The sequence below is a fragment of the Pantherophis guttatus genome, chromosome 10, assembly GCF_059756535.1.
Source record: "Pantherophis guttatus breed Tessera chromosome 10, ASM5975653v1, whole genome shotgun sequence".
Taxonomy (NCBI): Eukaryota; Metazoa; Chordata; class Lepidosauria; order Squamata; family Colubridae; genus Pantherophis; species Pantherophis guttatus.
The window spans coordinates 20,180,302-20,196,916 of NC_142072.1; the positions used below are offsets into that span (position 1 = coordinate 20,180,302).

The 16,615-nt window shown below is 40.6% G+C and overlaps 1 protein-coding gene across 1 annotated transcript in view; it reads left to right on the top strand.

Moving 5' to 3' along the window:
- The window catches only part of TFAP2E (transcription factor AP-2 epsilon), a 93,432-nt gene that overhangs the window by 59,956 nt on the left and 16,861 nt on the right, over window positions 1–16,615 (top strand). Inside the window, exon 4 of the mRNA XM_034413428.3 lies at window positions 15,702–15,930. Coding sequence (XP_034269319.1) covers window positions 15,702–15,930 — 229 coding nt within the window. The remainder of the gene's footprint in view (window positions 1–15,701; window positions 15,931–16,615) is intronic.

Here is a 16,615-nt window from a genome sequence, read left to right on the forward strand (position 1 = left end):
CTTCATCTCCCAGAATTCTCCCACCAGCCATGCTCATGATGGCCGAGGAATTCTGGGAGTTGAAGTCTACAGGTCTTAAAGTCAAGGTTGGCAACCTTGCTGTACAGTTTTCCTGTCCTTCCTGCCTCAAAACTGCAAAGAGGTGAGAGGGGATCTGTGCTGCCAGCTTTCACCAGTCATGACTTGGGATCAGGTTAATAAAGGAGCTGCAGTTGCCCACCTGTTTTAGGTGACCAACTGCTTACTGAGGCGCCTTTTATTAAAATCACAAAGACAATGCCGACTGGCGGCCCCCAGGGGGAGAGCCTTCTCTGTGGGGGCACCTACTATCTGGAACGAGCTCCCCCCAGAGATACGGAGGATCCCGGATCTGCGCACCTTCCGCCGCGCCTTAAAGACCTTACTATTTCACCAGGCCGGCCTGGCCTAATTTTCCCCCTCTTTTATAAAAGATTTTTAAAATTTTAAATATTTTTTAGTATTTATATATTCAATTTTAAATTGGTTTTAAAAGTTTGGGGTTTTAAATTTGTCGGGGCCAAAATTATTTAATTTGATTTTTTTTTTTTTAAATTTTGTATTGTATGTGTTTTTATTGTTTGGCTGTGCACCGCCCTGAGTCCTTCGGGAGTAGGGCGGTATAGAAATCTAATAAATAATAAATAATAATAATAATAATAATAATAATTAAGAGTGCGTTCTTGCAGAAGAGAGCTAGCATTCCAGACAATCTGCTGGCTTGCATCTAGTTTAACAGTATGAAATGTTAGCCTGGGAAAATTACAGCTAAGAAAATTCTACAATGGCAAGTGGAAAAGGCATGCTCTTTTGGGAGCCGATCCGCAGTTGGTTATAAGATGAGCAGCTATTACAAATGAGTTTTAAATGAATGAATGAATAAAAGAAATGCTTGAATTCTGAAAACTGCAGCTGTAAGGGTGTTGCATCAGTGCAGTGTTTCTCCATCTTGGCATCTTGAAGATGTCTGGACTTCAATGGCCAGAATTCCTCAGCCAGCATTTTGTGGCTGTGGACTTCAACTCCCAGAAATCGCTGGGGAATTCTGGGAATTGAAGTCCACACTGCTTAAAGTTGCTGAGGCTGAGAAACTCTGCTCTAGATAGCTTGCAAACATTGCTATCTATTCCTATCTCTCTTTTTCCTTCTGCCTTTCTCTGGGTATGCCTATGTTAGCTGGGGAATTCTGAGAGTTGAAGTCCAGACATCTTAAAGTTGCCCAGATTGGGAAACAGTAGATCAGTGCCTTGTAAATTATCTACCTGCTAGAATTACAGACAGGATGATACAAGAATGATTGCTATTGTCATTATTATTCTCCATGCATCAACTTTGCTGAGAGATACGCTTGGCCGTGGGAAATGAAAATGCATGCAAGCAAAAGGAGAGGTCCACACCCATGGTGAGAACAGCGGCTTGTCTTCCAAAGGCAACATTATTCCTGCCACTTGCATTCCTGAACATCCTTGTGGTTCGTAGAGGCCCAACTGAGCATGTCCAGATTTTTCTGCAGAAAGTGCTTTGAGTACATGATGTGTAATGGTAGATGAGAGTCCATAAATAACCCCTCAGAAACGCCTCCTCTGTATCTGATTGAGCTGCCTCTAGAGTTTTTTGGGGTTAACTGGGCTTCAAAAGTTTTAGCAAGGGGTTCTCTGCCCGGTTGTTGGGTGGGGGTGGCCATGGTGGGCGTGGCCTGGTTGGCTTCCTGCATCATGGTGGTGGTGGGGGGATTTTTGCCTTCCCCGGGCTCCGGAGCTTTCCTCGAGCCTCTGGGAGGGTGAAAATGGCCTCCCCAGGCACCGGAGGCTCTCTGGCCTTCCTGAACTTCTGGTAGGCCCATTTTTCACCCTCTCTGAGCCTCTGTGTGCGCCCTGCACTTACCTGCATCTAAAACGGGCTGCGTGGGGACTCCTGGGAGAGGTGGGGTGGGGTGGAGTTAGGAGTGGGATTTGTCTCCATTAACCACCTTCAAAACAATTGAATTTAAGTCAGTGATATAATAATTCAGATCTGTTCAATTTAGAAAAAAAGGTCCTTTGGCACTTGCTTAAAAAGCGACTGAATGTTTGAATGAATTCTATCCGATTCAGTTTTTTGGACTGATCCCAACAATTTAACAAACCAATTTGTTTGCTAAAGATTTGAGGGCTGCATAAATGCATTACCTATGCAAAGCAGAATAAAATTCTAATTTTCTTCTTCTCATTAGTCCAGTTCCGGACAGGTAGGCGGAGCCTTGCACTGCTGCCGCTACCGGTTCATCAGAGGTGGGTTTCAGCAGGTTCTGACCAGTTCTGGAGAACCGGTAGTGGAAATTTTGAGCAGTTTGGAGAACCGGTAGTAAAAATTCTGACTGGCCCCTCCCCCATCTATTCTCTGCCTCCAAAGTCCCAGCTGATCGGGAGGAAATGGGGATTTTGTAGTAACCTTCCCCTGGATTGGGGAGGGAATGGGGATTTTGCAGTATCCTTCCCCTGGAGTGGGATGGGAATGGAGATTTTACAATATCCTTCCCCGCCATGCCCACCAAGCCACACCCACAGAACCGGTAGTAAAAAATTTTGAACCCACCACTGCGGTTCACCCAAACCAGTACGAACCGATAGCATTTCATCCCTGAATGAGAAGTTCATTTTAGATCAATTTGCTTTGCCAGGTCAATGGCAAACCAGATAGTAGCATTTGTACAAAAAGTCTAAGTTTCGTCAGTTTTTAATGTTGGTTTGTTTTTTGGCTGTGCTTGGATTAGTCAGTTTTACCGTGTTGTGTGAACTCAGGCCATTTGGTTAGTTTATTTATTCCATATTTTTCTTACATACTTTTGTTTCTCTTTGACTTTTCATGGACTCCTAAAAGTTTATACAAACTGTAGCAAATTTATAAAACACTCCCTACCACCAACTAAATCCAGTATCATTCAAAAGTGGCTACCTTCTTCCTAAAAAGTTCCATGTTCAAAGCCCTCTGAAGAATGGTTAGTGGAGGTTACTGCTAGTGAAGGAAGAAACTAAGAGATGGCCTAGTGGTGAAGATGCTCATCTCCCAGGGGTGAAATCTACTTACCTTCCCTATCGGTTCAGAAGTGCGTGCTCCATGTGCATCACATGCGCGCTTGGACCCTCTGCACATGCGCAAAGCCTTCTGTGCATGAGCAGAGGGTCAAAAACAGGTTACTTCCTGGTTAAAACTAGGAAGTAACAACGTCTGTGTGGGTGGGAGGAGCCTCGCACTGCTGCCGCTACCAGTTCTCCAAACCACGCACTATTCGGCCAAACCGGTCCGAACCTGTAGCATTTTACTCCTGTTGTCTCCCACTTGGAAGGTTGAGAGTTCAATCCTAGGTAGGGCAGATGTTTCTATCCTAGGGCGCAAAGAAAAAAAAAGTATTTGCTGCCAACTCTATGCCTGGCATCAGGAAGGGCATCCAGGCAGTTAATGCTCAGCTTCATCCCGTTGTCAAACCCTACCCCAAATTAACGGATTACAGGGTCATAAAAAGGGAGGTTTTTTTTTTTAACTGCTAGTGGGGGAAATGAGTGAGAAGAAGGTAATGGAAGAGGAAGATTTGTTTCTGTCGGATCTTCCTTTTAAGATGGTTGCATTCGATTCTGGGTCATTTTTCTTTCTTGTAAATACAGGAAACCAAAGCTCACTTAACCTTTGGAGGCATTCTTCCTCTACCCCAAACAGAGTGACCCATGAGCCCCAAAGCACAAAAATAAAACTTGTCCAACCAGTTTCCCTGCTGGAGAAGTCCTACCACCCTTCTCTAGCAGCTCAGTCCTTCTGATTTCCTTAGGGTGATATTACTGGAAGATAGGAAAGTTGGGGAATTGGCTGGAGGGAGAATTCTGGGAGTTGAACTCTACACATCTTCAAGCTGACGAGGTTGAAAAATGCTGCTCTATATATTTATCTCTCTATGACCAGTGGTGAAATACAATTTTTTTTACTACCGGTTCTGTGGGCGTGGCTTGGTGGGTGTGGTGTGGCTTGGTGGGTGTGGCTTGGTGGGTGTGGCAGGGGAAGGATACTGCAAAATCTTTATTACCTCCCCACTCCAGGGGAAGGATACTGCAAAACCCCCATTCCTACCCCACTCTGGGGCCAGCCAGAGGTGGTATTTGCCGGTTCTCCGAACTACTCAAAATTTCTGCTACCAGTTCTCCGGAACCTGTCAGAACCTGCTGGATTTCACTCCTGTCTATGACTATCTATAAATGATAACACAACAGAAGAAAAATCTGTTTTAAAACAAATTCACCAAAAGAAGGATAGCATCAAGATGACGTGAAGTGCTGGTACCACTTTATACTGCACTGATAATCCACACTTGGAATATTGCATCCAGTTTTGGTCACCATGATATAAAAGAGGTGTTAAGATTCTAGAAAGGGTGCAGACAAGAGCAACAAAGATGAATGGGGAACTAGAGGCTAACCTGGACAATGGATGCTAAGACACTGAGCTTGTCAATCGAAAGGTTGGCCATTCAGTGATTCGAATCCCTAGAGCCGCATAATGGGGTGAGCTCCTGTGATTTGTCCCAGCTTCTGCCAGCCTAGCAGTTCGAAAGCAGGTAAAAAATGCAAGCAGAAAAATAGGGACCACCTTGGGTGGGAAGGTAACAGCGTTCCGTGCGCCTTTGGCATTGAGTCATGCCGGCCATATGACCACGGAGACATCTTCGAACAGCGCTGGCTCTTCGGCTTTGAAACGGAGATGAGCACCGCCCCCAAGAGTCGGGAACGACTAGCACATATATGCGAGGGGAACCTTTACCTTTTAGTCTAGTGAAGAGAAGGACTAGGGGTAGCATGATAGCAGTCTTCCAATATTTGAAAGGCTGTCACAGAAAAGAGGAGGTTGATCTATTCTCCAAAACACTTGAAGGTAGGATAGAAGGTAGAAGTAATGGATGGAAGCTTATCAAAGAGAGATTCATCCTAGAAATAAGGAGACATTTCCTGTCAGTGGAATTGATCAGTGGAAAAGCTTGCCTTCAGAAGTTGTGGGTACTCCAACACTGAAGGCTTTTAAGAAGAGATTGGATGGTATAGGGCAGAGGTCTTCAAACTTGGCAGCTTTAAGACTTGTGGACTTCAACTCCCAGAATTCCATGGCTGGCTGAGGAATTCTGGGAGTTGAAGTCCACAAGTCTTAAAGTTGCCTGGTTTGGAGACCCCTGGAGTAGACAATGGCACATTAGCATGGACTGGGGGCCAGGTTTTTGTCATTTTTAATGTCTTTATGTTTTAACTGGCTGAGTTTTACAGATTTTAAAATGATTATATGTGTCTTTTAATTTTTAATTGGGAGCCTCTCTGAGTTGGTTGAAAGATGGGCAACTATATTAGTATTTTAAGTATATAAATAAAATCAGGTTATGTGGTCCTGGAAATATTAGGGGCCCCCATTACGTGGTTGCAGTGTTAATGGCTTCTTTCCTCCTTCCCCTCCTTGTTCCTTTTTTCCCAAGGCCAGCTCAAAAGTCCTTTACACCAGAGATCTTCAAACTTGGCAGCTTTAAGACTTGTGAACTTCAACTCCCAGAATTCTCTAGCCAGCAGCTGGCTGCTGGCTGGAGAATTCTGGGAGTTGAAGTCTACAAGTCTTAAAGCTGCCAAGTTTGAAGATCTCTGGTATAGGATTTCCTGCTTGAACAGGGGTTTGCACTAGAAGGCCTCCAAGATCCCTTCCAACTCGGTTATTCTGTGTCCTGTAACGATGTCAACATTTCAGGTCTCTTGAAAAAGACACACATTTCAAACACCTCTGAAACTAACAAAGAAAGGGGCTAACTAAACTCCAGTGGCAAGCGGTTCCAATGATTAAAGCCTTCCTGGGACCTGAACGTACATGCCCTTTTTGCACCTGGTTAGATCATCAGATGTGATAAGCTTCTTGTACGCAGGTTTAATTGTTATGGAAGAATTCTGCAATCTGGAATCTAGCGTTTGGCAAGCTTTCTTCCTCCTTGGCTGCGTGACATTTGTCCTACCTGTTTGGCCCCTTCCCCACCCCACCCCACCAAGCACCTGAGATATTCGAGGGATGCAGGAAATGGTGTTACCTTCCCACTTCAAAAGAAGAGACTTCAGCTCTTTCAGTCACAACCTCAGATTACAGCTTCCAGATAAGGAGAGCAAATTTGAGAAAAACAGAAGCAAAACCCTTCAGGGAAAAGGAGAAATTGCAGAGGACAGGCTGAAATATGGCTGAGGCCATTGACCTCTGCAGACCTTGCCATAAATACCTTCCATGCTAGCAAAAGGGGAGCTGGGCTGTTTGGGAGCAGAGAGGGGTTGCGTGGAGGCTCGAAAAATAAATGTCAAGAGAGCACCTGCAGCTAAGCAATTGAAGCCCTGATTCTTTTCAATGCACATGCCCTGCTTTGGATTACAGATTTAAGGCAGTCCCAAAGGAGGCAACTGGACTTTCTGGTTTTTTCTTTGGAGACATTTCGCTTCTCATCCAAGAAGCTTCTTCAGCTCTGACTGGATGGTGGGGAACAGAAGGATTTATATTCCTTGCAGACCCAGTGGTGGGTTTCAAATCTTTTTACTACCGGTTCCGTGGGTGTGGCTTGGTCGGCGTGGCAGGGGAAGGATACTGTAAATTCTCCATTCCCACCCCACTCCAGGGAAAGGTTACTGCAAAATCTCCATTTCCTCCCAGTCAGCTGGAGGTTGAGAAGCAGAGAACAGAGGGGGGCGGGGCCAGTCAGAATTTTTACTACCGGTTCCTCCGAACTACTCAATATTTCCGCTACTGGTTCTCCAGAACTGGTCAGAACCTGCTGAAACCCACCTCTGTTGCAGACAGCTGGTCATCTGCATCCTTTTAGAGCCTCCGTTGAAGCACTTGGAGGTTTTATCTGTGTCCTCAGGGTCACCTGATTAGGGCTAATGCTTCCTGTAGTCTTCAATTTTTCTGGAAATCCATTCATACTCCCACACCATTCAAAGGGTCTTCATCCCAAATTGCATAGCTAAAGGTCTTTAGAGATTCTCAGTCATCCATGTCATGGTTGTCCCAAAGGTGCTTTTTCAGGAGGCAACTGGACTTTCTTGTTTTTTCTTTGAAGACATTTCACTTCTCATCCAAGAAGCTTCTTCAGTTCTGATGTTTGTTTTGGTTTAAACTATGATGGAATCATAGTTAGCAAAACTGGTTGTCTACAGGTGGCAGTCTAAAACTAGGACCTGACCATTGCCAGCCCTATCCATCAGTGGATATTACTTTTAAAAACTGGGAATGTGGCAAGAGAAGACTGTCGGGAGCAAATAACCAGGAGCATTCATTGACTTCAGAACACAGAACAGTTTATTAACTGCATTATAATACGATAGTAGAATAATCTTGTCAACTAATGGTCAAAGCTAAATTGGTGCTAGGTAAGGGTCAATAGAATTCACAGAGGCTGGACTTGGTCTTTTTGAGACAATGCAATGATTCCAAACTAATGACATGTTTAAGCCCACCTTCCAGCTCGGCCTCTTCTACAGATCCTAAAAATCTAATAGAAGCTGCAATGACATCACGATACGATATCCTCGTGCAAATGGCATGAATTATGCAATGAACAAATAACGTAAGCTGTGGCATTTGTACAGTGATGTCATGAGCTCTGTGACAGCATTTCCCTGCCATTGGCCTCTTGGTTGCTGAAAATAAGCTTCCGATTTGATTAGATTAGATCTGGATAGCTTTACTTCCATTGCAGGAAATGTGTAAGTTATGAACTACATTGTACATACAGTATGTTAAACTGGCGGAATAAGGCATGATGCTTTTTCATACATAATGATTAGACTATTACAAATGAATGAGGAAGGAGTTCTAGAACAAGGTAAGCAAAGGCAGCCTGTAAAAAGTAGGGACTGAAAGGTTTCAATTGCACTTCCCAAGGCCAATAAACTTCAAAGCAGTCAAACAGGTTTTCTTGACTTGCTATGACCTATCTAATAGCTACGGGGGGAAAAAAAAAACCCATAATTTGAATCTTCCCTCAAATACATGTGCCTAGAAATTGCATTATTCATAAGGTATCGCCCTATAAATTCCATTTGTCAAAACAATTGACAAGACACATTATCTGTTGCTTTGAAATTAAATTCTACCCCAGATGTTTTACACCGGGATTCAAAAGAAGCTCAGGAATAAGTGGATCCTCAGTCTTGGTGTCCAACAACCGGCCTTGTTTGGGCATGGAATGAAATAAACCAAAGAGAATCAAGGAGGGGCAAATGGAGTTTGTTTCTGAAGCTTTCTTGTTTTCCCAGGCTACCTTCATGTTTTGCTAATACCAAATTCCTTCTCCAAAGTCATCTCGGTGCTCCTCTGCAGCACCCACATCTTCCTACATAGGTTTTAATATATTAGAATGTATTAGGTTTATGTATTTAAAATATTTATACTCCATCTTTCCATTCATTTCAATCCAATATGGATGCTTAACTTAACCCATGCATAAAACCATCGGTAATTAAACAAGGACAAACCCAAAACACCATCAAAGCCAACAGGAATAAACAGGGTTACAAAGCCTGGCAAGAGACAGACTTTGTGTAGCTCTCTTCACTTGATCCCCACATTCCCAAACATGTGTGTGTGTGTGTGAGAGAGAGAGAGACAGACAGAGAGAGAGAGAGACAGAGAGAGAGAGAGAGAGACAGAGAGACAGAGGCAGAGAGACAGAGAGAGAGATACAGAGACAGAGAAAGAGAGAGATACAGAGAGAGAGACAGAGAGAGACAGAGACAGAGAGACAGACAGACAGACAGACAGACAGACAGACAGACAGAGAGATACACACACACACAGAGAGAGAGAGAGATACAGAGAGATACAGAGAGAGAGAGAGAGAGAGATACACACACAGAGAGAGAGAGAGACAAATAGACCAGACAAGAGAAATAAGAGATTCTACTTCATTGTAAGGCTACATTAACAGAATCCCTTCCAATCAGACAATACAAATCTCTCGCCATCTCTTTTTACCACCTGATTAATTAGGATGGATCCTTTCTAAGTTTCTCTCTTTGCCTGTTATTCAGTTGTGGGCTCCCCCAACTTTTATCTGATCCTTCCTAGGGAACATCTCATCCCACAGTCTCCCAAGTCATTCCCACATACTATTACATTGTATGTGCATGTGATATGGATGCATGTGCAAACAGGGTGGAGCTTGGATTGCACGGCCGCAACCACCATCTTGCTTGTGTTAGTTAACTCCTTTCCGTGGGTGCCACTGGGGCGTAGCTTTTTGGAGTGTTGTCTCATGTCAGAGCCCAAAAGTACATTGTGTTACTCATGTGCCCAGGCTCTGGCTAAGAAAGTAGAGAATCTCTACTATACTCTTTTTTGTTTGTTTGTAAAAACAATTTTTATTTTAAAAACAAAAAAATTAAACATAAAACCATCATCACTTCCAAACAATTACTGACAGTTCATCGATCGGTTAACATCCTTTTGTGCTCTCTCCCATCTTCAAAATATCAATATATGACCAAAGCTTATTTTCATAATAAAATATTTCACTTATTTTATCTCAACGTCCACTTCACATTTCATATTTATCTCCATATTTTATTATCTATCCATTGATAAAATAAATCCCATATCAAATAATATTGTTTATCTTCCTGTTCTCTTATTTCAAATGTCAAATTTACTCATTTCAGCTCAGTCCATCATTTTCTTAATAACTTCTTCATCAGTAGGTATCTTTTCTCCTTTCCAGTTTTTAGCAAATACGATTCTAGCCGCTGTTAAAACGTTCACAATTAAATATTGCAATTCTTTATTATATGTCTCTGGTAATCTCTACTATACTCTTCATACTTCGCTAAAAAGGACTCTAGCACACACCCTTCACTAAACCTAACCACCAATGTTCCATTTTCTCCCTCTAAAAGAAGCATCTAAAAAAAGAATCCATTTCTAAACATTTCTTTAAAATTGTGCATGAAAAGGAATAGCAATTCTAACAGCTCAGTACACATTGGGAATCTTACATTTTAAAAATACAGGTAGTTCTCAGCTTACGATCACAAATTGAGACCATGGTTGTTGAGCAGATCACTGCAGTGATGCGGGCTTGGAGTAAATCTGAGTTTACCCGGTGACTTCGCTTGCCAGAAGTTGGATGAGAAGGTCACAAATGGCCATCACACGACCCCAGGATGCTACAACTCTTGGAAATACATGCCAGATGCAAAGCAACCAAATTTTGATCAACGTGACAAAGGGGATGTGGGGTCAGTTGTAAGGGTAAGAACTGGTTGTATAAGTCACATTTTTAAGCGCCACTGTAATTTTGAAGGTCACTAAATGAATGGTTGTAAATTGAGAATTACCTGTAGTTTTAAATTCTTTTTTAAAAACGTCTTTTTATAGCATCAAACTAATTAGCCGGTGGCGGGGGGGGGAAGAATTGCATACTACAGTTAACAAAACATTGTGTTATAATTAGGAGAGTAAGGAAAAAGACTATCTCAAAAACAAAACAACTCCAAAAATTTGATCTTTTCCTGGGCTTTTTGGGCAATTCAAATTTTGACTGACTGTATGTATGTTGTGGCTGCAAATCAGTGTGTAGATTTATCCTTCCAATTTTGGATAATAATTATTTTAACCATACTTCTGCACGAAACAATCACAATATCTGAAATTTAGATACAGGGAATCTAGCCCACAAAATACAGATTTCCTTTATGTACAATTAATTTAAAATCGTATTATTATCATTATCATTATGATTATTTTCATTGTTGTTCTTGCTGTTGTTGTTGTTTAAATCTATTTGCCACCTATCTCTCCATGGAGCTACTCTATCTGTTTACAATACTAAAAAGGAAGAAAATGAAAGGAGTGTAAACAGAAGTAAAATAATAGTACCATAAAATAAACAATGGAAAAAGAACACGAGACTACAACAATATTTATAGTCCTATAAAGTTCAACCCTGAATTTGGTATACAAAAACAAGTCCAGACCATGTGAATTAATATTTCAATTCCTGAATTGCATCTCCAATAAGCAATAACCCTTACTAAACATTCCCTTGGATATCCAGAATATGTGAAAGAATTTTTCTGCTGTATTAACCTCACTTAAGATAGAAGGAAATGACTTTCCTATTCTTTTAAAGCAACCTTCCACTGGTTTAATAAAAACAGAATGTTGTTATTCCAAAGGCTAGGGAGGGAGGGAGTTCACATCAATCCTATCAACTTCCTTCAACTTCTTAAGAAAAAGATCAGTTGCTTTAGGAACCTTCAAAAGGATTTCAGAATGAGATCAAAGCAAAACAATCTGAATAAAAGGGACTTAACGAATATAGGAAGAAGAATTCTCAGAGAAATCAAAATCAGTTCTAAGTTCTACAAACATTTTAAAACAGCCCTATCAGAACAAAGTTGATCCAAAATAATGAGATTATCAAAAGCCCAATTAATCCTAATCCTGACAGGGCTTTACCGACTATTGTTTATTTTCCTTCCATTGTGTCTCTATTTAATATATTGTCAAATTTCCACCAGTGAGAGTTCCTAGGAATCTACACTCAGGTAAACAAAGCTTCAAAACACAGCCTAAAGCTCAAATCGTTAACTGAATTATTTGACTAAGATAACTTTAATCAACTTTTTTTAATCTTCTTTCCGTTCAATCCTTATTTAATACATTGTGAAATTTGCCAGTTGCGAGAATTTCTAGGCATCAAAACCCAGGTAAACAAAGCATCACAATGCAACCTAAAGCTCAAATTACTAACTAAATTTGACTAAATTAGTTGACTAAAATAATTTTAATCTGCTTAATGTCTGTGGAGATTCTCAGCCATCCAAGTCATGGTTGTCCCAAAGGTGCTTTTTCCAGAGGCAACTGGACTTTCTGGTTTTTCTTTGAAGACTTCTTGGATGAGAAGTGATGTGCCTTCAAAGAAGCTTTATTTATTTATTTTGTCGAGCGTGTAATAGGTAACAGATATAAGCATAAACTGAATAGTTATGAATACTTTTGAATATAATTATGAATATAATTATGAATAGCTCTTTGGATGAGAAGCGATACGCCTTCAAAGATAAACCAGAAAGTCCAGTTTCCGTAATCAGTCCATAATGGATGTTTAGTAAAGTCCGTAATCAGCCTGTTTATCTTCTTTCTATTGTGTCCCTGTATAATATGCGGTCAAATTTATCACTTGTGAGAGTTTCTAGGAATCGATTTCCAGGTAAACAAAGCATAAACACAAATCTCTATAAAACATAACATGCCGTTCATCTGCTTTCCCTGTTATAGATCTGAAGGAACTTGGCAACAGCTTTTCAGACTAACAAAATCTTATTAAAAGACACGGGGTCGCTTCATCAGAAGCATGGATTGTCGACTGTGATGTAGGATTTAAACTGGCATAAGGGGAAAAGAAGGGAAGGGAATAGTGGTGGGTTTCAAAATTTTTTACTACCGGTTCTGTGGGTGTGGCTTGGTGGGCGTGGCATGGCTTGGTGGGCGTGGCAGGGGAAGGATACTGTAAAATCTCCATTCCCTCCCCACTCCAGGGGAAGGTTGCTGCAAAATCTCCATTTCCTCCCGATCAGCTGGGACTCGGGAGGCAGAGAATAGATGGGGGCGGGGCCAGTCAGAATTTTTACTACCGGTTCTCCGAACTACTCAAAATTTCCACTACCGGTTCTCCAGAACTGGTCAGAACCTGCTGAAACCCACCTCTGGAAGGGAAGACTGGTTAGTTATGCCGATACAGGTTATTTGTGAAACAGATTATAAATATTTTATCAATTAATGGTTGTAACAGTGTAATGCCATTGCAATCTAACAAAATACTGCTTAATAATACTGATAATATATGGTTTCTGATCTATGGCTGTAATAAATTCTGATTGATTGATACTGATAATATTTCAGTTTTTTCCACAACGATTAATTAGAGCTCTGAAAATAAAGTGTTTTATAAAGTTCAAATGTTATAATCCACCATTATGAGCTTCTTAATAATTTTAGGATTTCTGATAGTTCCAAGCAAGAACTATTAAAATCAAAAGTCAAAAAAGAACATTCTTGACATATGCCACGGCATAGATTTCATCCAGAAGGAGACATACCAAATGGTTCCTAACCACATGCGTTTACAGATAATTCAAAACATGTTGATTCAGAATATATTTAAAATATGGGGCAGATCCATAAGTCAACACCTGTTTCAGAAACTTCCGAAAATGCCATACCAAAAGTTTCCTCAGCGTTCAAAAAACTAGTGGCTGCTGGATTCTATCTGCTTTGAATTAAAGAAATTATATCAGTTACAAATCTAATATGGTATTATTGTAATTGGACTGCATATAAATCCAATTTGAACTGGGCTCATAATAACTGAAAATACAAGCAGTAAACTAGTAGCCAAAGTAGCTATTAAAATCTTAAACACCCAAACTGATTAAAGAACTAAGTTGTAATTGAAACCAAGAGTCAGGTCTTCATCCAGTTTAAGGAAGGGGAAAACTCATACTTATAAATGTGCAAAGCATCAGGATCTATACATCAAGGAAATATGCATGCATTAAGATAAATTAGGATTAAAATATTGCATTTTAAGAGAAGTTGTAAATAACAAATGAAGTTGGTTTTATTTTAATGGATCTTTTAAAAATCGTGAAACAAGCAAAAAGCATTACAAGATTTTTTAGTGCAGCTTGTCAGGTTTTTTTTTTTTTTTTTTTAAAAAGCATACTAGGGAAATTTACCTGAAAACTATGTACAAAAGTTTATTGGCAAAAACTGTATATTGGTCAAAATCGCAAACCAAATGGGCATGTTAAAAGAATTATGCACAGAATGACCTAACAATGACCTAATCCTCAAGTTACGACTACAACTGAGACAAGAATTTTGGTTGCTAAGCAAGGCGGTTGTTAAGTAAATCACACCCAATCTTACGACCCTTTTGCCATGGTTGTTAAGTGAATCACTGAAATTCAGTGAATCCTGTGGTCGTTGCGAATCTGGCTCCCACCCATTGACTTAGCATGTCAGAAGCCAGCTGGGGAGGTTGCAAGTAACAATCATATTATCAGGCTTGCCTCCTTTCAATACTCAAGAAAGAAAAACCCCGACTCCATTTTCATAGAGAAAAGTACTTTTACTGAGTATGAACTGAATGCAAGCAAAGAAAAGCAAGGTCTGAGGCAAAAGGCGTGAAAATTACATATAGAAAGCATCCCCAAAATCCTTCCCCCAATTGTCCGGCATAAATCATCCCAGGGGTCATGTGGGGTGCAACGTCTGGTGGCTGACACATATGATCCTAGCATGTTGCAACCGTTGTAAATACAATTGCCAAGGGCCCGAATTTTGATCATGTGATTGTGGAGATGCTGTGGCATAAGTCATAAGTGCGGGGGACAGTTGCATGCCACTGTTTTGAGGGTTGTCGTAATTTTGAACAGTCACCAAATGAATGGTTATAAGTTGAGGACTGTCTGTAATACATGCTTTAAAAAACAAACTGAAAGAGGATTGAGTGACCTTAGAACTGAAAAATTAAAAAGGGAGACAAACCACAACTGACACATTTCTTCATCCTAGTCTGAGCCCATGTGGAGCTATTAGTTTTGATTCCCTCCCAATGGGAGATTGCTTTGAAAACCTTCTCTACCATTCGTATAAGCAATCCTGGTTGGGAAGCCACGTGACGTGGACACTGTCTAAATTCTTAATTCATACTTCACTATTCATGATGAGCTTATGCATTCACAAGGATGCATTTTATTGGCTGCAAAATGGGTCACGCCACTTAATCTATCCTTTGCTGTGTAAGAACACTAGCTTATGTAAGTTGTTTTTGTACACGTTCCCAGGCATCACATACTATACATGATGTAGAGCTGTGTTCCTCAAACTTGGCAACTTTAAAATGAGTGGATTTCAACTCCCAGAATTCCTCACACTGGCTAGGGAACTGTGGGAGTTGAAGTTGGCCGATCAGAAACTTGCCAAGTTTGAGAAACACTGAGGATCTTGTTGTCAAAACAAATTAAAGGTTACGAGTGAGGAAGTTTTCTTTCTTTGTTTTGTTTTTTTTAATCAAAAGAGAGGATTGGTAGAGCTGGGTGTTCCAAAGTTTTATAGCATAGTAAAAAGTTTGAAGAGAGCTATGGGGTCCTTAGAGTTCTCTGAGCTTGGTGGCATTTAATTACCAAACTAGATAATATCATCAGAGCTAGAAGGGAGTGGGATTTGCTCTTATTTTTATATACTAGTGTTGGTGGGAGTGTTCTTGGTGTTTCTTTGATGGTTCTTTGGTGGTTTTAAGAAAGTTTTGGCCAGGAACTAAATAATAAGAATTCCTTGGGCTTATTCATTTATTGTGCGTATATTGTCTTTTTGCTTCCAAAGAAGCTTATGCAGGCTGCCCATCATTTCATCCCAGAAAAGCCCCCTGAGATACATTGTTTATCAAGGCTTGCGGACTGTAAATGGAAATGATTTATAGCCGTATGAATTAAAGAGGTTTTGCGGGACTAAGATTGTGCTTTATACTTTCTAAGGAAGCCTAGATCAGAACAACAGCTGTGTTATTATGGCTGCTTAATCCTAAATGAACCCATGCTTTGTTATAGCTGTCACTCCTTCATTCGTCATTTGTCCTGATCTTCTAGTGCCTATCCCTTCGAAGGCCAACGGGACCACCATCTCTTCCCTGACCATGAACAAGGACACCCTGATAGGAGGGGTGACCAATCCAAGCGAAGTCTTCTGCTCCGTTCCAGGACGGTTGTCCCTCCTCAGCTCCACCTCCAAGTACAAAGTGACCGTGGGTGAAGTTCAGAGGAGGCTCTCGCCCCCAGAATGCCTCAACGCTTCTCTCCTTGGTGGCGTCCTTCGGCGGTAGGAATTCACAACGTTCATTTGTTTGGTTTGTTAAAACTGTGACCGAAGGGTCTGTTTTTACAGTTGTAAATTTGCGATGGGCACCATATAAACTGAATAAATAAGTAATTAAAAAAATAAATAAGAAGATGGTCAGCTAAAGTATCTTGGTCAAATCTTAGCCAGAACAAATTGCCCCCAGGTTTCCATACGACTACAATATATACTGTGTTTCCCCGAAAATAAGACCCTGTCTTATATTTTTTGGAACCCTGAAATAAGTGCTTGGCCTTATTGCCATGCGCTCAAAAGCCCGATTGGGCTTATTATCAGGGGATGTCTTATTTTGGGGGAAACAGGGTATCTGTCATCTCTATCATCTATTTATATCTCTCACTATCTTCTATCATCTCTATCTATCTATCTATCTATCTATCTATCTATCTATCTATCATCTATCTATCATCTATCTATCTATCTATCTATCTATCTATCTATCTATCTATCTATCTATCTATCTATCTATCTATCTATCTATCATCTATCTCTATATCTATCTATAGCTATCTATCTATCTACCTACCTATCTACCTTCTTTCTTTCTATCTACAGTATCTCTCTCTCTCTCTCTCTCTCTCTCTCTCTCTCTCTCTATCTATCTATTTATCTATCTGTCATCTATCATCTATCAATCTATCATCTA